The sequence below is a fragment of the Manis javanica genome, chromosome 4 (genome assembly GCF_040802235.1).
Source record: "Manis javanica isolate MJ-LG chromosome 4, MJ_LKY, whole genome shotgun sequence".
Lineage (NCBI taxonomy): Eukaryota > Metazoa > Chordata > Mammalia > Pholidota > Manidae > Manis > Manis javanica.
Window position 1 is genome coordinate 144,150,177 of NC_133159.1, and position 23,705 is coordinate 144,173,881.

The window sequence follows — 23,705 nt, forward strand, 5'->3', positions numbered from 1 at the left end:
GTGTGTGTGTGTGTGTGTGTGTGTGTGTGTGTGGCACAGTGAGCTGGGTGATATTTCCAAGTTTCAACAAAGGGTGTGTGTGTGTGTGTGTGTGTGTGTGTGTGTGTGTGTGTGTGTGTGTGTGGCACAGTGAGCTGGGTGATATTTCCAAGTTTCAACAAAGGGTGTGTGTGTGTGTGTGTGTGTGTGTGTGTGTGTGTGTGTGTGTGTGTGGCACAGTGAGCTGGGTGATATTTCCAAGTTTCAACAAAGGGTGTGTGTGTGTGTGTGTGTGTGTGTGTGTGTGTGTGTGTGGCACAGTGAGCTGGGTGATATTTCCAAGTTTCAACAAAGGGTGTGTGTGTGTGTGTGTGTGTGTGTGTGTGTGTGTGGCACAGTGAGCTGCGTGATATTTCCAAGTTTCAACAAAGGGTAAGGGTGTGTGTGTGTGTGTGTGTGTGTGTGTGTGTGTGGCACAGTGAGCTGGGTGATATTTCCAAGTTTCAACAAAGGGTGTGTGTGTGTGTGTGTGTGTGTGTGTGTGTGTGTGTGTGTGTGTGGCACAGTGAGCTGGGTGATATTTCCAAGTTTCAACAAAGGGTGTGTGTGTGTGTGTGTGTGTGTGTGTGTGTGTGTGTGTGTGTGGCACAGTGAGCTGGGTGATATTTCCAAGTTTCAACAAAGGGTGTGTGATATTTCCAAGTTTCAACAAAGGGTGTGTGTGTGTGTGTGTGTGTGTGTGTGTGCGTGTGTGTGTGTGCGTGCGTGCGTGTGTGTGTGTGTGTGTGGCACAGTGAGCTGGGTGATATTTCCAAGTTTCAACAAAGGGTGTGTGTGTGTGTGTGTGTGTGTAGCACAGTGAGCTGGGTGATATTTCCAAGTTTCAACAAAGGGTGTGTGTGTGTGTGTGTGTGTGTGTGTGTGTGGCGTGCGTGTGTGTGTGTGGCGTGCGTGCGTGTGTGTGTGTGGTAACAGCCAAGCAGAGACACACCTTTTGTTTCTTGAACTGCTTTGGAGTACTCCAGTTACCGAGATGACTAAAACAGTACCTCTTATCAGAGCAGATACTCTATGCTGTTTTCCAGTGTTCCAGCATTGTGGATGACACTAATACCTGCCCATCTGCAGGATGTGAAACATCATCATTGACAAAATTCAGCTGCGATGTCTAGTTTAAGTAGCATTCCGAATTGTCACAGGAGCCATATTTCAACACAATTAGTATCAACACACACCCTGAAATTCTTAAACTTCTCATATGTTAAGCAGATATATTTATTAAAAATAATGCTAGTATGGTCCTAGGACACATTGATTCCAAGAGGGAGTTTGTAACAGATTTCATTATAATTACTTAACAGCTAAAGGTTTTTTTTTTTAACTTACAGAAACAATAATGTAGGGGACAGGAAAGAGTAGGGCTAATCCAGTAGAGACTGAAGCTGGTATCAGTCTTCCCTAAGCATTGGTTGACAGCCTTGGGCAAAGCTTGTCTCTAAAGGTTAATCAGGCCCAAAGTGATTTTTGCACTGAGCTCCTCCTGCACGTGCCATGATGCCAAAAGGCATGAGATTCAGATTGAGCAGAACTAAACAGTTAATTAAACTGTTCAAATTGTTAAAAATGATTAAAAGCCAGTTAAAGATTTTCATAAACACTATTCCAAAGTTGATTTTAAAAATGTTACTAGCAATGTATGCACTCCCCTTATATGCCTCCCCTCCCTATCTCTTAAACTAGAACACCCAGTGTAAAAAACACTTTAGGAAGAGCCAAAAGTCAATCATTTGAAAAGAAAGGTGAAGAGGGGAGCAGACGGTGTGTAGCAGATGCTGGTACTGCTCAAGGGGCTGCTGATGCAGGCTTTGGTGGCATTAAATCCCCCAGTAAGGCATCAGGTGTCGGGACTCTTTCTCATAAACGTCTGGAACTATGCCATAAGGTGTCTGTACCATTTTAACTGTTGACTTCCCAAAGAGCTGGCGCTCGTAGTCTATCAGCTGCCTCCAGAAGCCTACGTTGGGCCTGATGACAGGCCTGCGGGCTTTCACCCAGTTGTATGCCTCCAGCAGGCACACATTGTGGACTTTCATCAGGTAAGCAATGCAGAGAGTGGCAGAGCGGCTCACCCCTGCAGCACAGTGCACCAAGGTGGCCCCATGCTTCCTGCTCACGCTGTGGATCTTGTCAGCCACAGTATCAAAGTATAGTCCAATGGGGGCATGAGGCATGTCAGCCAGAGGCACTTTAACATATTCAAACTGGGGCCAGTTGAAATTGGGGATCTCAATGGTAGCATTGACAATGCAGGTGATGCCACGAGCCTGGAGGAGGTGCCGGTTGGAGGCCACACTGCCTCTGCCCAGGAAGAGAGAGGAGGTGATTTGAGCAATGCCTCCTATATCTCCCTCAGAAATCATCCGAGGGGCCATGAGAGTCCGTGGTAGTGTGCTGTGACCTCTGGAGCTCATGAAGATGCCAGCAATCACACTTGCATCATTGGAAACAAGACCCAGAGTGTTTTGTTTTCCTCCAGCAAGGAATCCAAAATTATAATCTCCTTCCTGCAAAATACAAGTATCTGTTAGTACTTTACATACTATTTAATTCATCACAGCCTTCTGTGGTGTTTGTAGAATGGGAAGGTGAAAGGATTAAAAATGGTTGTTTTCTATAACAGAATCTATTTGTTTAAGGATGTAGACTCTAGACAAATCATTTTCTATTGATTAACAGGAAAAGTAGCCAATATGTAAAATCAGTGTCTCTGGTGATTGTTTAAAAAAAGAAAAGTCAATAAATGGAAACAGTCATGCTATTTTATGAAAAGTTAAAGACAGAAACATGCCTAACTGGTTCCTGAACAATCTTGCAGGATCTTGTCCTTATTGAAGGAAGAAATCAGGAATTCTGATCCCTCCTGCCAAACACTTCTTGCCTACTCCCACAGCTAAGATGGCTATATTTTCCTAAAGCTGAGTCTGGACATAAAGATCTTGCAAATGTATAAAAATGATACCATGTTAGGGAAAATATTCAATGAACTGACTTTACAAACTAAAAAGATACTGAACTGGGTCATTTACAGAAAAGCTAGGACATACAGTCACATTACCCCTTTATTATTTAAAAAATAGCTCCTATCATATTTGTGACATCAGAACACTTTGGAAATCCAACTAGTTTTGGGTAATTTATGCTGTGGCATTTCCAGGTAAATAATCCCAGGCAATCTCAAGGTCATGGGCTCTCAGAAATACATTTGTCTAAGTTAATGAACATTTTAGCTGGCCTGACCCTGGACGTGGTTAAATAATTTCACCTTTGTCAGCTAATCCTAAGCAGCAAGATAAATTCCACTGTGTGTTAGAATTAAAATTAACAGCTATAAAAAAATTCAGTATTATATGTCTATATAGTATATTAGTAACAATAGAAAAGGAAATTACTGGTTCCCTGAGATTTTAGACATAACAGTTCCTCACATTTTTTACATATAGTTGATGCCCACTGGGAAGTGTGCTCATCCCCACCCAGGGTACTGCAGTGATGCCCAAAGTGATTTCAGTCAGATAAGAACATCCCCAGTTCCACAAATACAGGTAATGGGCTACTCACTTGTGAGGAGTCTGGTTACTCTGGAGTCCTGGGTCCGGAAAGTCCTAAGTGAGAGGGCTGATCACAGCGGATACAAATCAGATCTGTAGAAAGACAGAGGGACAAGAATGAAGCCAATCAGGAAGTTCAAAATAATTCCTCCTGGGTTTTACTACTAAACTGGGTTTGACTGGAATAAATCTAGGAAGTGGAAAGCATGCTAAATAATATCTAGATATGCTTTTAAAGAATGTACCAGTAAGAAATATCAACCTAGGTCTCTGCTTTTTGTTAATGATATATAACCCACGGTGTAACAAATATTAAATACAGTTTTGGCCTTAACAAAGACAAATTTTTGAAAGGAGAAGACTGAGAGACCACAACATATGGATGAAGTAAAGTGTAAGACACTACTCATTGGGCTTGTAAGATCCAAAACAAACTAGAGTCTCTTAAATCAACCCAGGAGTAGGAGAGACCATGAGTGCTAGGCCCCACAGTGGGTACAACAGCTAGACCAGACATAAGGAAGACAGATTCATGAAAAGCAGTGCAGCAGAAGTGGCTGCAGCCATGAATGTGAACTATAATGGGTGCTGGAGTTGAGAAGAGCAACTTGAAATTTCTTTTCTCTTCCATATTGGCCCTCATTTATGTAATGATGAGCACCAATGAGCATCATTAAAAAATGTATTCCTCCCCTATCTGTCCCTTTGTCTTTCCCAAGTAACCGTCACACTTAATATTTTTATAATCTGCTAAGGCATAACTGACGTGCAACGAGACAGTTGTTCTGACATATGTATGTACATAGGGGCCTAACTTAGGCACATTCCAAGGACACAGGCCAGTGGACGCCGTCTTTGTGTCCTCCCTCTGCCTCACTCCAGGTCTTTGGTATCTTCCAGAAAGGAACTTATACACTCATCTGGTATGCTGATTTTTGCAACTGCTACCTAGGGGATACCTCTAGATCACCTGGCTCTGATGGCCAGTGGAACTTATGCTTTCAGTCCCACAAGACTGCATAGATGTACATACTTTAAAAGTTGCTGAGATCCTCTACAGCACCAACAGATCTTGGCACACCACAAGTACTGAAAGCAGTAAAAATAGGCTGCTTGGACAATCGCAGAGGTTTGCGAGTCAACCAAGACTATGTATGGCAGGGTTGAATAATGCCAGTACTTCAAGACTAGGAGAGGTGACTTTTATCTAATGCACAGAAACCAACACAGAAAGCCTTATCTATCAGTTATTTCTATAAAGAGATGAAATAGAGGATATATTCGAAACAAAAGAACAACAGAAAGCCTCAGAAAACGTTCTTAATGAAGATAAGGGACTTACCTGATAAGAATTCAAAATAATAGTCATAAAGATACTCACTGAACATGGATGAACACAGTGAGAACTTCAACAGACAGAAAATATTAAAAAGTCAAAGAGCTGAAGAATATATAATAACACTATACTAAAGGGGATCAACAGCAGATTAAATGATGCAGAAGAAGGATCAGTGAACTTGAAGAAAGGGCAGTCGAACTCAAAGTAGCAATGAAAAAAAATGAAGATAACTTGAGGGACTCATAGGACAACATCATGCAGAAATGTTCACATTACAGAGGTTCCAGGAGAAGAGAGAGAAAAGGGGCAGAAAACTTGCCTAACCTGGGGAAGGAAACAAGAATCCAGATCCAGGAAGCCCAGAGTTCCAAATAAGATGAACCTGAAGAGACCCACACCAAGACACAACATAATTACATTGTTAGAAGTTAAGAAGAAAATAACTTGTCATAAGACTATAAGATTTTTAAAGAAACTTTGTAGGCCGTAAGGGAGTAGAATAGATTCAAGATGCTGAAAGAAAAAAAACTTCCAACCAAGTATTCTCTACTCAGCAATGCTGTCATTCAGAACTAAAGGAGAAAGAAAGTTTTCCAGTCAAGTAAAAGCTACAGGAATCCATTATCACTGAACTGGACTTAGAAGTAATGTTGAAGGAACTTTTTAAGATGGGGGGAAAAAAAGTGCTAATTAGTAAAACATATAAAAGTATAAATCTCACTGGTAAAGTAAATATAGTAAAACTTAGATTAATCATTTATAAAGGTTAAAAAAAGTGGCAGAAATAGCTGATAGACAAGATAAAAAGATGTAAAATATGACATCAATACATAAAGTGGGGACAAGAGTAAAATTGTAGAGCTGTAGGAGGCATTCAAACTTGTTACTGACATAAAATAGACTATTACAAGTAGTTTTATCTGTCTCATGGTGACCACAAAGCAAAAACCTACAGTAGATACACAAAGGAATCTAAACATAACATTAAATAAAATCATCAAACCATGAAGAGAGCAAAAGAACAAAGGTATGCAAGAACTACAAAACAATTAACAAAATAACACTAAGTACCTACCTGTCAATAATTACTTCAAATGCAAATGGACTAAATTCTCCAATCAAATGACAGAATGTACTAAAAAGAAAAGACCCATCTATATGTTGCTCACTTTAATATAAGGACACACACAGGCTGAAAGTGAAGGTATGGAAAAAGATACTCCATGCAAATGGAAAGCAAAAGAAAACTGGGATAGTTAGTACAGTCTTAGTTTTGTCTGATATAGGAGACAGGGGTATTACATAATTATAAAAGAATCAATCCAAAAGGATACAACATTTGTGAATATGCACTCAACATAGGAGCACCTAAATATTTAAAGCAATTCAATTGCTTTAAAGGGAGAAAATAGCAATACAGTGATAGTAAGGGCCTTTAATCCTCCACTTACATCAATGGATAGATCATCCAGACAGAAAATCAATAAGAAAACACTGACCTTAAATTAACAACACATTAGACCAGATGATCTTAACAGATATATACACAACATTCCATCCAAAAGAAACAAAACATACTTCTCAAGTACACATGGCATAATCTGGAAAGATCATATATTATGCCACAAAACAAGTCTAATAAACTTAAGATTGAAATACCAACTATCTTTTCCAACCATAACAGTATGAAACTAGAGATCACAAGAAGAAAAGTGGGAAGTTAATATATATGTGGAAATTTACATGCTACTAAACAACCAATGGATAATAGAAAAAATCAAAAGAGAAAAAAAGATACCTTGAAACAAATGAAAATGGATACAGAATAACAAAACTTACAGGGTGCAGCAAGAGTAGTTCTAAAAGGGCCACTCAGAGCACAAATGCTTGTATTAGAAACAAGAAAGATCTCCAATAACCTAATTTCACACCTCAGGGAACTACAAAAAGAACAAAGCCCAAAGTTAGAAGGAAAAAAGATCAGAGCAGAAATAAATGAAATACAGATTTAAAAGACAATAGAAAATAAAGAATAAAAATTAGACCTGGTTCAAAGATAAACAAAAATTGATGTATCTTTAGCTAGACTCACCAAGAAAGAGAACTCAAAATCAGAAATGCAAGAGGAGATGTTACAACTGGTAACACAGAAATACAAAAGATTGTAAGAGACAGCTGTGAACAGTTATATACCAACAAATATAACAACCTGGAAGAAATGTATAAATTTCTATGAACATATAACCTATCAAGACTGGATCATGAAGAAATAGAAAAATCTGAACAGACCAATAACAAGTAAGGAGACTGAGTCAAAATTAAAAACCTTCCAACAAACAAAGGTCTAGGACAAGATGGCTTCACTGGTGAATTTTACCAAACATTTAAAGAATACCAATCCTTCTCAAACTCTTCCAAAACAGAGAAAAGGAGGGAACACTTCCAAACTCATTTTATGAGGCCAGCATTAAGTAGATACCAAAACCAGACAAGGATGCCACAAGAAAAGAAATCACAGGCTGGATATCCCTGATGAACATAATGCAGAAATCCTCAGCAAAATATCAGCTAGCAATCCAACAATACACTAAAAAGATCACACACCATTATCAAGAGGGATTTATTCCAGGGATGCAGGGATGGTTCAGTGCCTGCAAATCAATCACTATCATACATGACATTAACAAAATGAAGGATAAAAATCTTAGGATCATTTCAATAGATGCAGAAAAACCATTTGACAAAATCCAACATGCATTTATAATAACTCTCCAGAGTGGGTAGAGAGGAAACAGACCTCAACATAATATATGGTCAGTTCACAGCTCACATCATACTCAATGGTGAAGAACTGAAAACTTTTCCTCTATTAGGGACAAGACAGGAATGTCCACTCTCTCTACTGTTGTTCAACATAGTATTACAAGACTTACCCACAGCATTTAGGCAAGAAAAAATAAAAGACATCCAAATCAGTAAGAAGTAAAACTCACAAATTGCAGATGACAGGACGTTATAGATTGTAAACCTAGAAGACTCCACCAAAAATTATTAGAATGAATAAATTCAGTAAAGCTGAAGGCACAAAATCAATTTATAATAACATTGCATCTCTGTTCATTAATAACAAGCTTTCAGAAAGAAATTAAGAAAATTCCATTTACAATTGCATCAAGTAGAACAAAATACTTAGAAATAAATTTAAGGATGTAGGTGAAAGACCTGTAGAGTGAAAATTATGACACTGATGAATGAAATTGAAGATGACACAAAGGGAAAGACATTCTGTGCTTATGGACTGGAAGAATATTGTTAAATTGTCCATACTACCCAAAGCAATCTATAGATTCAGTGCAATTCCTATTGCTATTCCAACAGCATCTTCCACAGAAATAGAATGCTAAAATTTGTATGGAACTACAAACGACCCCAAATAGCCAAAGCAATCTTAAGAAAGATGAACAATGCTGAAGGCATTGTGTTCCCTTATTTCAAACTATATTACAAAGCTATAGTAATTAAAACAGTATGGTATTAATACAAAACCAGATACCTAGATCAATGGAGCAAAACAGAGAGTCAAAAAATAAACCCATGCATATATGGCCAATTAATTTACAACAGAGGAGCCAAGAACATACAATGGGTAAAGGACAGTCTCTTCAAATGGTTGAGAAAACTGGACAGCCACATGCAACAGAATTAAACTAGACCACTTCCCTTACACCATACACAAAAACTAACTTAAAATGAATTAAAGATTTTAATGTAAGACATGAAACCATAAAACTCCTAGAAGAAGATATATACAGGCTAAGCAACTTGACATCAATCTTGGCCAATGATTTTTTTGGATCTGACTCTAAAAGTAAAGGCAACAAAAGGAAAAATAAACAAGTGGGACTACCTCAAACTAAAAAGCTTCTGCACAGCAAAGGATACCATCAAGAAAATGAAAAGGCAAACTACTGAATGGGAGAAAATATTTGCAAATCATATGTGTGGTAAGAGGTTAACATTAAAAATACATGAAAAATAAGCCAGGCGGAGAAAGACAAGTACCAAATGATTTCACTCATATGTGGAGTATAAGAACAAAACAAAACTGAAGGAACAAAACAGCAGCAGAAGCACAGAACCCAAGAATGGACTAACAGTTACCAAAGGGAAAGGGACTGGGGAGGATGGGTGGGAAGGGAGGGATAAGGGCGGGAAAAAAGAAAGGGAGCATTACAATGAACATGTATAGTGGGGGGGGCACGGGGAGGGCTGTGCAACACAGAAAAGACAAGCAGTGATTTTACAGCATTTTACTATGTTGATGGACAGTGACTGTGAAGGGGTATGTGGGGAGGACTTGGTGAAGGGGGGAGCCTAGTAAACATAATGTCCTTCATGTAATTGTAGATTAATGATACCAAAATAAAATTAATAAAAAAAATAAAAATGAAAAAAATTCACAACTTAGTAGCAAAGAAATAAAAACAATCTAATTTTAAAATGGGCAGAGAATCTAAATAAATATTTTTCCAAAGAAGACATACAGACAGATAGCCAACAGGTACATGGAAAGGTGCCTGATATCACTAATCACCAGGGAAATACAAATCAAAACCACAAAGAGGAACCACCTCACACCTACTACAATGGCTATCATCAAAAAGACAAGAAATAACAAGTGTTGGTGAGAATGTGGAGAAAAGGGAACCCTGTGCCCTGTTGGTGGAAATGGAAGTTGGAATAGCCACTATGGGAAATATGGACGTTTCTCAAAAAATAACACATTAAAACACACCAAAATAAAAAATTTAATATGATCAGCAATTCTCTTCTGAATACCTGAAGAAAAAACAGTAGCTCATAAAGATACATGTACCCTTCATGCTCATTGCCAAGATATGGAAACAACCTAGGTGTCCAACAATGGATGAATGGATAAACATGGTTTATATACACAATGGAAATATTTTTCAGCCATAAAGAAGGAAATCTTGCCATTTGAGACAACACTGATGGACCTTAAGGGCATATAAGTCAGAGAAAGACAAGTACTGTATATTATCAGTTATATGTGGAATCTAAAACAAAAACCCCAAGTTCATAGATACGGAGAAGATAGATTTGTTGGGACAGGGTGCAAAGTGGGTGAAGGGAGTTAAAAGATGAAAACTTCTGGTTATAAAGTAAGTCCTGGGAATGTAATGTACAGCATGACTATAGTTAATACCACATTACATATTCAGAAGTTGCTAAGAGTAAACTTAAAAGGAATTTTTTTTCTTGTGATGAAAACTATAGTGACAGAAGTTAACTAGATTTATTGTGATCATTTCATGCTATATATAAATCATTATATTGTACACCTGAAGCTGTTATATATCAATTATACTGCAATAAATAAACAAGAAAACACAGTTATAGCTTTGTAATGCAGTGGTCCTCCAACCTGAGTGTGCATCAGAACCACCTGGGGGGTTTGTTAAGACAGATCACAACGCCTGCCCTCAGGGTTGGATGCAGTAGTCCTGGAGCGTGGCTCAGAACTGGCATTTCTGCATCATGCGGATGCTGCCGCTCAGAGGGACAGGCTTTGAGGACCACTGCAGAGGCGGATGCTACAGTACGCCACCCAGATTCCCTGAGGACAGGCACTGAGGGCTGGTGCTGACACACCAGAGGTCCCTCCCAGCAACTGCCCTTGTCTGAAGGGAGCTGCCTCACCTCAGGTTACACTCTTCTTTAGGGGTCCGTATCTAAAGGCTAATGATGAGGGGTACATGGAGAAGTGCAAAGGTAAAAACTGCATCATGAAAAGGAACAAGGAAGAAGTTGCATAAGGAAATATGTGTGGATATATGTGTTAGATGTAAATGGAAACGGGTGGAACTTTCATGAGAACATCCTGTCCTGCTGCAGAGCACTCTACTGCCACTCCCAAGTCTTTCCATGGCAGAATCCTAAGAGTTTAAAAAGCAGTCACTGTAGTAATAAACACATGAAATTAGGCTTTCAAACTGCTGCTGGTGGGAACCCCTTCTTCAATGTGGAAAATCTGGAAGATGCTAATCAGGTTTCCAACCAGGTTACCAAGTTACTAGTCTAATTAGGAGGGACTCAATATTGTGGTCTCTGAAATCATTGTTTGGGGAGTCACTTGCCCTCCTGAGACAGAGGTCCCAGGCGCAATGGCCTTTTCAGCAAAAAGGTCTTCATCAAGGGCCAAGGGTAAGTAATGGGTGGCATGAGAGCCTCGTGTGCTCTTGAACTCCCATTTGTTGGGTGGTGCTAGGGTACTTGGTGCTGCAGGGATGAGAAAACAGACTGTGAGTCCTCAGGGCAGAATCCAAGCGAGACACACATGACGCTCCCCTCCCTGCTGCTGCTCGTCAGCCTTGTGCCAACAAACCTGCTAAAATGCCAAAACTGAGTCCAAGGTTTAGAAAAACAACTTCTGCCGCAGAACACTCAGAGGGCACAGATATCACAGATGCTGCTCTAACAAATGTTCCCGACCCCTTTTACAAATCAGAAAATACATGGTTCAGAAAGAGTGAGATCATTTCAACTTGGAGAAGATACGTAACAGGAAAAGATCCAAGGTGTTTAGGCCCACAACTCTGTGTGAAGGGGCGGGGAGGGGGCGAAGGAGCAGGGGGTGCTCGTAGCTATGTTCTCATTACCTGCTCTACAGCACTCTGACACCACCAGCCAGCACCTTCAATACATGAAAGGGGTCTTGGATCTGCCTAAAAAGAGGGTTTTTAAATGTTACTTACAGAAAAGACTGAGCCCAGGTGGGCTGAGCTGCTCCAGTTTCTCTTATTGCCCAGAATAGGGAAATGTTGCCACAAGCTGTTAAACCATTCAGGACACACAAGTCCTCATGATGGCAGAGGGACCTCAGCAAGGTGTAGTCACAGAGCAGGCAGATGAGAAGCCCTAGTTTGCTTAAATTCTAAGATTAGCAGATTCTGATCATGAAGAAAAAAAGAAAACACGCATATCACACCACAGGTGTGTCAAACCCAACTTAATAAATGTATGCTGGAAGACAGAGAAAACATATCTATTCGGAGAGTAATAGACTGACCCACGTTTGAGGGATCAAAGCTTGTAAGGTGCTCTTTGAACACACCACTCCCACACTGGTCCCTGGGAAGGCGATGGCTGGAGGGAATGCCAAGGAATGTTCACGTCGCTGTCCATGGTGTTACCCTCAGCCCTCCCAATTTCTGGCAGCTGGATTCAGTTCTTGGAGGGGAAAACCGCTTTCCTGGCCAGGAGAATGGGGGTGGACAGCGTGAAAGACAAAAAGAAGGAGCTGTCCTAAGCCAAACCAGAGAGGTATTTTTCTTCTTTTTCTTTACACAAGTTGTAAGAAATGTCTTGTCAGAAATGTTGCTGGTCTTTGAATAAACATTGAAGCACTAAACAAAGTGCAGATTTAGTGCCTGTAATCCAGTGGGCCTGTAATCTCAATAATGCATAAACTATTAGCACCCACTGACTGCTCCCTGCTCTGGAGAGCTCCCAGGATGTGGGCATCAGCCTCAAGTTCGCACTAATGTCTGTACCTGGAGCAAACTTGGAATTGCTACCTGGAGGCACAGTCTATTCAGAGCATCCATCCCAGTGCCATGAAGGCTACCTTTTTTTTTTTTTTTTAATGAAAATAACAGCTAGAATCAGCAGTTAAGAACTGAAATTCTACCTACTGCTTTTTCTCCTCATGAATAAGCAGAAAATGGCCACAGTGGTGCTAAAGATGACTGTGTAAAATGATCTAAAATATTTTTAACCTCAGGAATTTCAGAGGGTCATAGAATATACAGAAGACCTACACTGTTACAATTATTTTTATAAATGAAAAGCCTATCACAATATAATGTGTCATAAGAAATACATACTTTGTCATTCACATGATCAAATATGTATTTCCCAGGTATAACTGGTCTTCATCCACAGTTCCAAAAATACTGCAGAGTCTTAAAGGTGAAATGGGTGTCTTCATCATGTTAATGACAAATTTTTGGACCCCCACCTAAGGGCAGGGGCTGGAGGCTGAATCAGCCAAGGGTCAATCATCACTATTCAGTGAAGCCCTCAGAAAAACCACTGAGAAAAGATTATTGCTCTCTTGGATCCTGCTTCTTTGTGGGAGAGACTGTCTACGCTTGGGAAAACAGCATGCTCCGTGTGCCACAGAGCCAGCCCCCAGGCTCCTATATTTGGGACCCTGCCGTACGTATGTCTTCATCTGGCTATTAACTTGTATCCTTTACGGTATCCTTTATTAAACTGGTAAACATGTTTTCCAGAGTTCTGTGAGCCCCTCTAGCCAATTAATCGAACCTAATTGGGAGGTCATGGGAACCTCCAATCTGCAGCACATAGGACAGAAGCACAGGTAACAGTCTGGGGCTTGCAACCGGAGTCTGGAGTCAGCGGTAGAGGGAAGTTTTGGAGGACACAGCCCTTAACTGGGGAATTTGGTGCTGTCTCCAGGAAGATAATGTCAGGATTGAGTTGAGTTCTCCGACACCTGCTGGTGTTTGAGAATTGCCTTTGGTGTTACGTGTGGGAAGACCCCCTCCCACAACCTACACACACTGGAATCAGGTCTGGGAACTTGAATGGAGTTATACTGCTATTGCTGCTGTGCATCATACGATTATTGTTGTATATATATGTAGGAAGAGAACACATGCCCCTATGTCATCACATTTTCTCCTTCCATTAAATGTTTAGTGCTTAAAAAGAAAAAGTCACCCTGTATTTTTAAAAGCATTTTAGCCTGCATTGCCATAAATAAATAAATGCCACTTTACATTAATTTTCATCATTAAATCAGAAATGTGTTTCACTGGGAAAAAAAGTTAAAATACTGACTCCTACAAATAAACAGCACAATGTGGCAGTATTTCATTAAGGAAAAAAACCTGACAGAACATTAAGAATAAAATTCAAACCAATGTTGAGTTATATTCAAATAAAATGAAATAAAAGATGTTCACAAATTGTTCTCAGTCATCTGGAAAGCTTTAGTAATTTGGCTGAAACACATCAACATCTTAGATTTGGAGGAGGGCTTGTTTTTGCTTTTCTCACGATATAAATTAACTGATATGTCCTGGATGAGGATAAATACACATAAAGCTCAAGACGGAGAATCACCATTCTGGTTTGGCCAGATATTTCCCCAGCGTGACACACAGCTGGAGAGCAAATGCCTACGCAGTTGTGATCTGGCTGACCATCCCATATCCTCACGAGGCCCACCAGTCCGTTAATGGAGCCTAAGAAAGGCTTATCATTTTAGAACATTGGCCAGCTGCTGGATGGAGAATACACCACAGCCCAAAAAAGGACAGGGGCAGTCCACTTGGTGAGAGCAGGAGAAAAAATAGACACCAATATAGTGATATATAGAGGTAAGTTTAGTTTATATGAAAAATTCATAGATTCCCATGTTGGAAATAGAATATGAGTAGACGAGGGAGAAAAGACTATCAATAACTGTAAAAGATGAATGTATGTATTTATTTAGGTGCCATTGGGTAACCTGTTCACATTTAGAATGGAATTTTTTAATTTGGTCCTCATCCAAGTGTTTAAATTACTTGTCACTCATTCACACAACAGTATTTACTAAATTCGTGCCATGTGTTCAACAATATTCTAAGTATTGCTGGGGGCTGTGACAGAATGTATTTGCCAAAGACTGCCACAATATCTCCCTCCCCACATGACCTCCTTACAACGCGACCAACTCAGCCAGAAAGAAAGCAGTAGGAGTGACACTTCTGAGGCCTGATTACAAACGTCGTGCACGTCTACCTTGTTCTCTTGGGACCTGCTCAACTGAAGCAGCTGAGGACCAGCTACTAATTATGTGCGAAAAGACACTTCAGTGACTCGAGCTCCCAGCCATCGAGTCGCCGGCAGGTTTTGAATCTCCCACCAGGGGCCCCAAACACTGTGGAGCTGGGACAGGTGATCCCCTACTGTGTGAGGCCCAAACTCCTGACTACAGGAACCTGTGAGCAAAGTAAGAACGGTTGCTGTTACACCACAGAGTTTTGGAGCAGTGAGCTGTGCGGCAACAGTAACTAGACCATAGACATAATGGTGACAAGACTCACCCTGTGCTGGGATTTTATCATCCTAAGGACATGACACAAGATACAGATAGAAAACAGTTGAATAACAATAAAAGGCCAAATGGATCAACAGAGCAGTGCAAACAGCGGCACAGCAGTACAGAGGCAGCAAGGATCAAGCAAAAGGAAACAGTCACTGGACTGGAAACTGACTGAATCTTGTGGAGGTGTGTTACAGATTATACAATCATACTTTTTCTCCAATCCATTTAAAATATGCTGCCATTCTTGTCTTCCAAGAGCCTCTTTATTTTTATATTCCGAATGGAGAAAACAAGCCCTCAGCTATAGCCCCTTCATTACTCAAAGAATACTGCTCAAAACATCCAAGGGCCAGCAGTGCCAACCTGGAGCTTGACAGAAATGTGGAATCTCAGGCCCTATCCCAGACCTAGAGAATCAGATTCTACAGCTTAACAAGATCCCAGGCGATCTGTATATACACTAAAGTGTCAAAAGCACCACTCTCATAAGGAATCTGCCTCAGTCCGTCCCCCTGGACTTGCTGAAGCAACTCAAGTGCCTGTTTTGCTTAAGCCACACAAGCAAGCGCAGCCTCTCACGGATCAGTATCATTCTGTTGTCATGATTCCCAGATGAGGAATCAGAGGGAAAAGGAGGTTAAGAGGCTTTCTCAGGTTCCACACAGAAAATCGGTGACCCCACTGGGACTAGAACCCCTTTCCATGAGTTGTCCATTTGTTGATCCATCATACAATCTGACCACAACAGACCAACTGATTATCAAAATGTGTATTTCACTGAGGAAGAAAATAAAAACTAAAAAAAAGAAATTCAGGAACATAAAGTTAGTCTGATTATGCTTTATCTATAATCTAGATATTAGTCTAAAAAATTCTAAACTGCCAAGTGGTGTGAGATGACCTTTGGGTGCGAAAAACCTGATAAACCTAAACCAAGAACATGCTTGCAAAATTCCAGTCACATTTCATCATGTTTGGTGATAACTGGAAGCCTATATAAACAATACTTTAAAATCTTCAAGGAGTAAGTGGCAAATATTAAATATGAATCATAGATTCCTGATTAAGCAGTGAACTCTGATTTCTGTAAGTCAGAACATCAGGACACTGAGTCCTTTACAAACATCACATGTCAGCAACTAAACCCAAGGTAGCTGTAAGTCTGCCTCAAAACTGCTGACGTCACTACTGCCCTCTGAGAAGCAGGACTATGAAACCTTGGAAAACGCAGGTCTTTCCATAAGATATCAGTCCTGAAGAATTCATTATTACTTTAAGGAAGACAAAAAAGAATTTACAAGTTAGAATAAAGTTAGCAGGATTAAGCTCAATATTAAGTTGATTGGCCTTTGATCATCTTCCGCCTGGATGTCTCAACATCCTTAAAACTCAAGCAGTGAACCTCAACTTTCTCCCTACAAGGATTTCTTAACATATCCCTGACCCAAATTCATGTTTCAGGGATTGTATACCAAATCAACTTCATTTATAAAGTATTGATAAATTAATTTCCCACTTTATCTTTACAAATCAAAGGCATCTATAAGTATCTACTAGAGTTCCTGAGCAGAATAAAATAGGTACATCTCTGGCGTTGGCTGGATGGAGGGGACTGACGAAGCTACACACCCTTCCTGTGCTGAGGGACAGTGGGCCCACTGCATTCTGTGGGCAACTGGGTGTGTCTGAGCCCTCCAGCAGCAAAGGGGGGATTCTATTTACACAGAAGTCAAAAGGCAGAGATCCTGAAGTTATTCCCTTGGCTGTAATAGTCACCTGGAAAAAAAAGGTCTTACACACGAAGACGATATACATGGTTCCTTTTAGATTACTTTACAAAGTATTAGTCACATGCTATAAGGGAATACAGTGGCCTCTGAATCTCACTCTACCCTTGTTCAATTGGGTTGGCAAACTATGGCAGGCATGCCATGTCTAGCCCACACCTGTTTGTACAGCCAGTGTGCTAAGAATGGTTTATACATTTCAAAATGGTTGAAAAAGAATAGCATTTTATGGCACACACAAATTGTATCAATTAAAACTTCAGTGTTCATGGATGGAAGTTCGCTGGAACACAGCAACACTCATGGGTCACATGGTAACTATGGTTGCTTGCATGTAAAAAAAGGTGAGTAAAGCAGTTGCAAGAGAAACTGGCCCACAAGTCTGAAATATTTTCTACTTGTTTGCCAACCCCTGGTTGAAAGTATGTTATAAAGCCACCAAGTATGACAAAGGAATATTTTTCAAAGAACGGTCCTAAGGACCCCTGCATGAGAATCCTGTGTGAAGACCACCTGAGCTGCTGGTTAAGGGGCAGACTCCTAGGCCCCACTCAGACCTCATTACTAAGAATTTCTGGGAATTTATACTTCTAGCAAGTAAAAGGAATTTAAAGTAAATTAAGCTATTGTGGAAAAGATAAATACTACTACTGTAATTTCTAGGAGGATAAATCAGACAAGAAACTCCATAAATGTAGATTTAAAAAAAAATTATTTTCAAGTAAAATAATATAGTAGTAATTTGGATTTAAGATATCAATCCAGAATAAAAGAAGTTTCATGTCATTTACATTTCGGATCACCTTTAGCTGAAAATTTTTGCCAAGAAACTCAAGTTCTATAAAACACTGAATAGTTCTCCAAAACATTGATTTCTCCACTTTCTGTTAATGAGAAACATCATGTGAAATGATGTACAACCTTTAACCCTGAAAGATTCTGTCCTTGAACACAGAACATAGAAACAGTGCAAATTAAAGCCTATTGACTAGTTCTGTGTCCTTCTGACATTCAGCAAAAATGCAGTTTGATTTAAAATAAAGTGGGTTGGAAGGAAACCTATCACATTGGGGGGGGGTCAGAGGAAGTAGTTAGCTCAGTGGCGAAGAAACAGAAGGAGCCCAAGGGCGCTTCAACTCTACAATGCTGCGTTTGTTCGTTTTAAATAAAAGAGATTAAGTAGGACCAATTTTGAGTGGTGAGTAATGGTGTCAGTTAATTTGTTCTTTATAATTTTCTATGTGACTGCAATTTCTAAAAATAAAAATTATTTAGAAGAAAATGCAATACAACAAATGGTGGTCAGTCCAAGCCCCCTCTCCAGGCTTTGCCCCACACCTGGCGTGCTCTTCACTCGGGAGCCAGACTGACAGCAAGTCAGTGAGAACCTGGCAAGGACAGCAACGAGGCACAACTGCTGAACTGGAGAAATTCTTAATTATAAATCTTGATTTCAAACTTGTTTGTAACTACTATGCGGACTAGTACTCTCGGATTTTATTTTTACCAGTACTTCCTCAAAACTTCAGACAAGCGCACCCCATGGTCTCCGTCCTCCAGGTGAGGAAAGCTGGTGCTCCTTGCGCTGTCTGCCACAAAAATGTTTACTCATCAACAGAAGCCACATGCTCTCTCTAAAGAGTTGCCTCATTGTGTATCCATAAACTCAAGGACCTAAGGAGTTAAAAAGACCTATCACAGGCCATTGATGCTGAGCTATTCTGGAACAAAGGCAGAAGCAAGCCCAGCAGTTGCATATGAATTTCAGAAGGGCCACTGTGTTCATGGACACTTTAAGATGCAGGAGGAAAAGCTGAGCAGGCTGGAGGGGAGGGCAGTCAGTGCTAGAAGCAGGAATGGGAAGAGGCGAAGTGGTCTAGGGGAGCGCGGGCTGCTGTGAGAGGGCATGGCAGTGACCTGGCACCCAGGCTCCCTCCTCTTACCTGCAACATGCAGAACGCCAGCTCCTGGACACCGCTGCCCACCAGGAGGGCCATCAAAGAACACAAATAGGGTTTCTATCCCCACTAACTCAGATTACAAGGTTCTAACTATTTTTACCCTCCTCTTGTGAGTTTTTTTTCTTGAAAACTTCTAATCTATACATAAGTAGTTTGGAAAATTATGATTACTTTAGAGAATCTGGAAAAGTAATGTAATACATTAATTAAGAATACATGATTTATTTAAAGACTGGAAAGAGAGCAATGTAGCTATGTTCCAGGACGCCTTACAGAAGAAGTGAGGAACTACAAATCTCACATTCTTTGGGCTACTGTTCTTCTATCATCTGTCCAGCTAAGAAAAAGGATCTCCCTGAGGGTATTTTCTAAACCTACAGAATCGTGGAACATTCTGCTCTAAGGACAGAAACCAACTGTTAACATATAGTACTAGGTATTCAACAAAAACCTGAATTAATAATTTAATAACTGCCCTGGCGAGCCCTCCCCATCACTCCCTCACCCTCCGCATCCCCTTCTTTTGCACACTCTCACACACACACCTAACTACAAGTCCAGCTAGTACAAGCAATTGAAGTTAACCTACTAACTGTCTCCTAGAAAAGCAGGATTGTCTCCATCAAATCCAGTTCTCAACTACCTCTACCGTCATGTACAGAGGAAGATCTGGAGAAAAGTAACTTTAAAGACTGCCAGAGTCACTTATTCCCATAGCAAAGAAGCTGTGGTCTCTTCGGAATTGCCAAGGAAGGATAAGCCAGTCTGTGCTCAACGCCTCTCAGGGGATCTGCACACGCACACAAACAGGTGAAAACCCTAGCTGGAGGGACTTTAACACAGGCTGGTCTGGGCTGCTGCACAGCGCACACCAGAGCCAGCACTGCTGGCCCACACATGTGTGGCTGGGCACAAGGCAGGTCCCCAAGTCAGGGCACCTGGTACCCCAAGAAGTAGGATTCCACCAAACCTTTCAAAGACTTCTAGGTACTCAACACTTTTATTTTTAATACTTCATTTTGCATACTTAGATTTCCCTATAACTACCCATCTGTTTAAAAAAAAAAAGCAGTGAAAGGATTCTATTGGGTAACTGTGAGTGGAAAAAAATCACTTCTGGCCTTTGCGTGGTATGTTAGCTCAAACCATACAATTGAACATTAATATATATAAATATACTGGTAGACGAGGGTTCAGAGATCAGACCACCCAGGTGACATTTATCCATCTTTCAGGAAATATCCAAACAGAGTGTGGTTAAACAGCAAATACAATGGATTATAAATTCAAGGCTGATGCCATGGAGGAATGTAAATTGGTACAACCACTTTGGAAAATAGGCATCAGCTCGTAGAGGTCATAATCTATGACCCAGCATTGTTCATAACTGCCTCAGACCTGAAACCACCCAGATATCCATCAACAGTGGATGACGGATAAAAATGTGGCATGTTCACAGAAAAATAAACTAGCTATAGTTACAGGTAACCACATGAATGGATCTTTAAAAAAAAGCAAAAATTTAAAAACTGCATGTGAACATATATACACATATGCCTACATATGATGTTGACCAAAAAAACAGTTTTAAAAGAATACCTACTTTGATTCCATTTGCATATAGGTGAAGAACAGGCAACATGAAACACTGTTTAGAGATTAATATTTAGGAGATTAAAAACTATAGAAAAGAAAGGAACTGATTTCCACAAAAATAAGACCAGTTACTGGTCTCCCTTGTTATGGGGGAAAGTCAAAAGTATCAATAAGTCACCTCTGGGGTGAAGGGGGAAGGTGCCATTAGGAAAGAGGGTGAGAAGGGTGCTTCCTGACCTGCGAGATGGCTACAGTTGTGTTTTCTTTAAAATTAAGTTACCCATCTATGTTTTACACCCTTTTCTGTGTGCTATAATTCACAATAAAGAGTTAAATAAATACAATGTTATTTCCAGTTCAGAACCATTACAATTTTGGCTAGTCTGGGCAAAGAACACTTCTTCTCTGAAAGTTACTATAAGCCTATCAGTTTCATGAGGTCAGAGACCTTATTTGCCTTCTATCCCAGTACTCAACCCTGTACCTTTAACACAGGCAAAAATCCTCAATAAATGTCTAACATAATAAACTCTTGATGTGAATTGTTTTAATACACCCATCTCCTGAAATTTTATTTGAACTGTGCCCACATTAACATTTCCCTTTGTCTTCACCCTAATGAAGCTTTCATAAATAACTAGAGCCACCACCTTCAACTGTTCACTCTGTAAGTTTATACCCAGGTACTTGTTGCTAGCAACTCTCCTGGTCTTTTTACTCCCTTTTATGCCTCCTAATAAGCAAAGATGAATACACTAGAGTCCTAGATTTTTTTTCTTTTAATGAGAAAGTTTTCATCTGCAATTGAATATCTCCTAGGATCTTAATGATTTAACTGCTTTGAAGTTGTTTAAGAAGGTATGCTTGCCTGTTGTTCTGATAAATACTGCCAGGCTATCAGGGCTAATAAAACTACAACCAGCTGTACTTTAAACACATGCTACCTATTCTAAACAGAAATCAAATCTCTATCAAGAGGACCAGTTACTTTTACAGTAATTCATTTCAACTAAAAAAATCACTTTGTGTATACAGACTTTCATGGAAATGCTTAGAAAAGTCTAAAAGAGAACACAAATGGATAAAGATACATGTAGCAGTTACTTTTGGGAAAGATGCTCAAAAGAACGCTCTAACATCAGCTATGAAGTTTTAATTTTTTCCACAAAGAATCACTAATATGTTTCTGGTGATATTGGGAAAAAGCATTTTTAGTTCACCTTGCCTTCAAAAAAAACTCCAATTGCAAAGGAATCCCCCAAACACAGATCCCTCTCTAAGCACAATTTTAAAATGCTAAAGTTATACAGGAGTTCCTGGCTTCATACATCTGACTAGTTTTTTATGACATGAATATACACTTACACCATTCTATTAAAGAGTATTACAGAAATTATTCCTGCATTTAACCAATATGAAGGATTTGAGATAAGAACTCAGTATAGAAATGTTCGACACTGATGTCTGAAAAGACCTGAAATGAGGGAAATTGTCTCCCTTGTGATGGGGGAAAGCCAAAAATATCAAGCAACTACCTCTCCTCCCCCAAGCATGAGAAGATGAGTCAGAGCTGGAGGCAGTAACAGGGCCCGGGTGTCAAGCTGCCTGTGCAGGGCACCTTCCCACCTCACCTGGCAACCGGTCCCCCCTCCACCCAGACCAGCGTCTCTGCCTAGGCCTGTCTGTGCCATGAACTCTCAGGTGGATCTAGCGAAGAAGAGGTGGTTTTTCATTCTGGGGTGCCTTATGCCTGCGTTTCTAAAGGGAACATGAGAATGGGGGCCTCTCTGAGGCCACAAGTAACAATTACTAAATGCAACTCAAGGTAGTGGAGCTTCCAGACACACTCACGCAACTTTCCAAAGAACACAGCACCTTTGTTCCTCTCATTTTAGAGCGCAGGGAGCATGCAGAGAGCAGTGGTGACTTGCCCAGTATCACTTAACTTTGTCATAGAGCTGAGTCCCAAGCACTGATCTGCTTATGGCTGGCCCCATCCTCTGACTTTTAAGCGATCAGGACAATCTCAGGCAGGATGATCCAACATCCCACTGGCCTTCCAGTGGCCTTTTGGGCTAGAAATTCCAGGAAATTCGGGGTTAAATCTCTTGGTCCAATAATCAAGACTTGGCTAGTTGCCTCAATGTTTTCATCTGTAAAATGGGAAGATAATTCTTTCTACCTACCTCTTATAAAATTACAAGGAACAGCTAGTTAACACATGCCAAATGCCTTGAGGTCCTGATGGATGGAAAATACAGGGTAGTTTTTTTAAATCCTATACAGTAGAACTGCATTTGTAAGTTAACCCTCCATCCCTTGCCTCTGGGATGCCCAGTTACTGTAACACTGGTTGGTGCCATTGGCAACATCCACCTAAATAAAATAGTTAGTTATACAATCCACGTAAGGCAGGCAACTCCTCTCACACACAAACAACTCAACTTCGCTTTGAAGCAAGGGTACTTCGCGAAATAAAAAGACACATTAGCACTGTGCACACCAATCTACCACGCAGAGAAATATCCAAGTTGAATATTTGGCATTGCTTAAAGTCAAGTTGCTTCTGTCAATGCACCAGATACCTTTGGAAGATGGAAAAAGCTGCCGACGCGGCTCGGAGCGGGTGGATGGCGACAGCGGGGTGAGGAGGTGGAGAGACCATGGCGGGGCCGGAGAGCGGAGGGGTCACAGGAGGAGGGGAGGGAAGCAGGCGAGGACGCTCGCAGAGGACCCAGAGGCCGTGGCCGGGGGCCGGGGCCTCGGCCGCACCGGGGGAGCAGCCGGGGGTGGGGTGGGGGCGCCTAAAGCCAGCGAGGCGGGCGCTGGGTGTGGGGAGGAGGCGCCGCTGAGGCTCCCGGGCCTCTTCCCTCCCCGCCGCCCAGAAGATGGGAGAACCGCCCGGGAGCAGGTGGGGGAGCCGCACAAAGTTTCCAGAGACGACGGTCGCGGGGACCCCGGCCGCCCGGATCCGCCAGCTACCCAAAGCCGCGTCGGCGACAAGTCCCGCCCGCCCTCCACGCACAGGTCCCCGGCCCGGGCCTGCGGTCCCGTGGCCCCGTACCGGCTCGGCACAGCTGCAGCTGAAGATCCGTCCCGCGGCGCGGCTCCCGGTTTCTGCGGGCTGGAAGCCGCGCAACCCTCCTCTCCCCTCCGCCCGCGCTGGGGGCGGGCCGCGCGCACGCTCCCTGCGTCCCACCGCCCCTCCCGAGAGAGAGCACTCGGGGTGGGGGCGGGGCCTCAGCAGAGGCGGAGGAAGCGGCGCGGCGCGCGTGCGCACTACCCGCGCGC

The 23,705-nt window shown here is 41.3% G+C and overlaps 1 protein-coding gene across 2 annotated transcripts; it reads right to left on the reverse strand.

The window, feature by feature from the left end:
• Positions 1–1,236: 1,236 nt before the first annotated feature.
• DUSP14 (dual specificity phosphatase 14) lies at positions 1,237–23,617 on the reverse strand. 2 transcript variants are annotated; one of them, XM_017657979.3, is made up of 3 exons: positions 23,479–23,617; positions 3,598–3,680; positions 1,237–2,543 (listed from the first exon to the last, which is right to left on the reverse strand). In XM_017657979.3, exon 3 carries the CDS (start codon positions 2,448–2,450, stop codon positions 1,854–1,856), a length of 597 nt encoding a protein of 198 aa, XP_017513468.1. In that variant the 5' UTR covers positions 2,451–2,543; positions 3,598–3,680; positions 23,479–23,617; the 3' UTR covers positions 1,237–1,853. The 2 variants fall into 2 exon arrangements, with proteins under 2 accessions (XP_017513468.1, XP_017513471.1); XM_017657982.3 differs by lacking the exon at positions 23,479–23,617 and adding an exon at positions 23,000–23,022.
• Between the last annotated feature and the right edge of the window lie 88 nt (positions 23,618–23,705).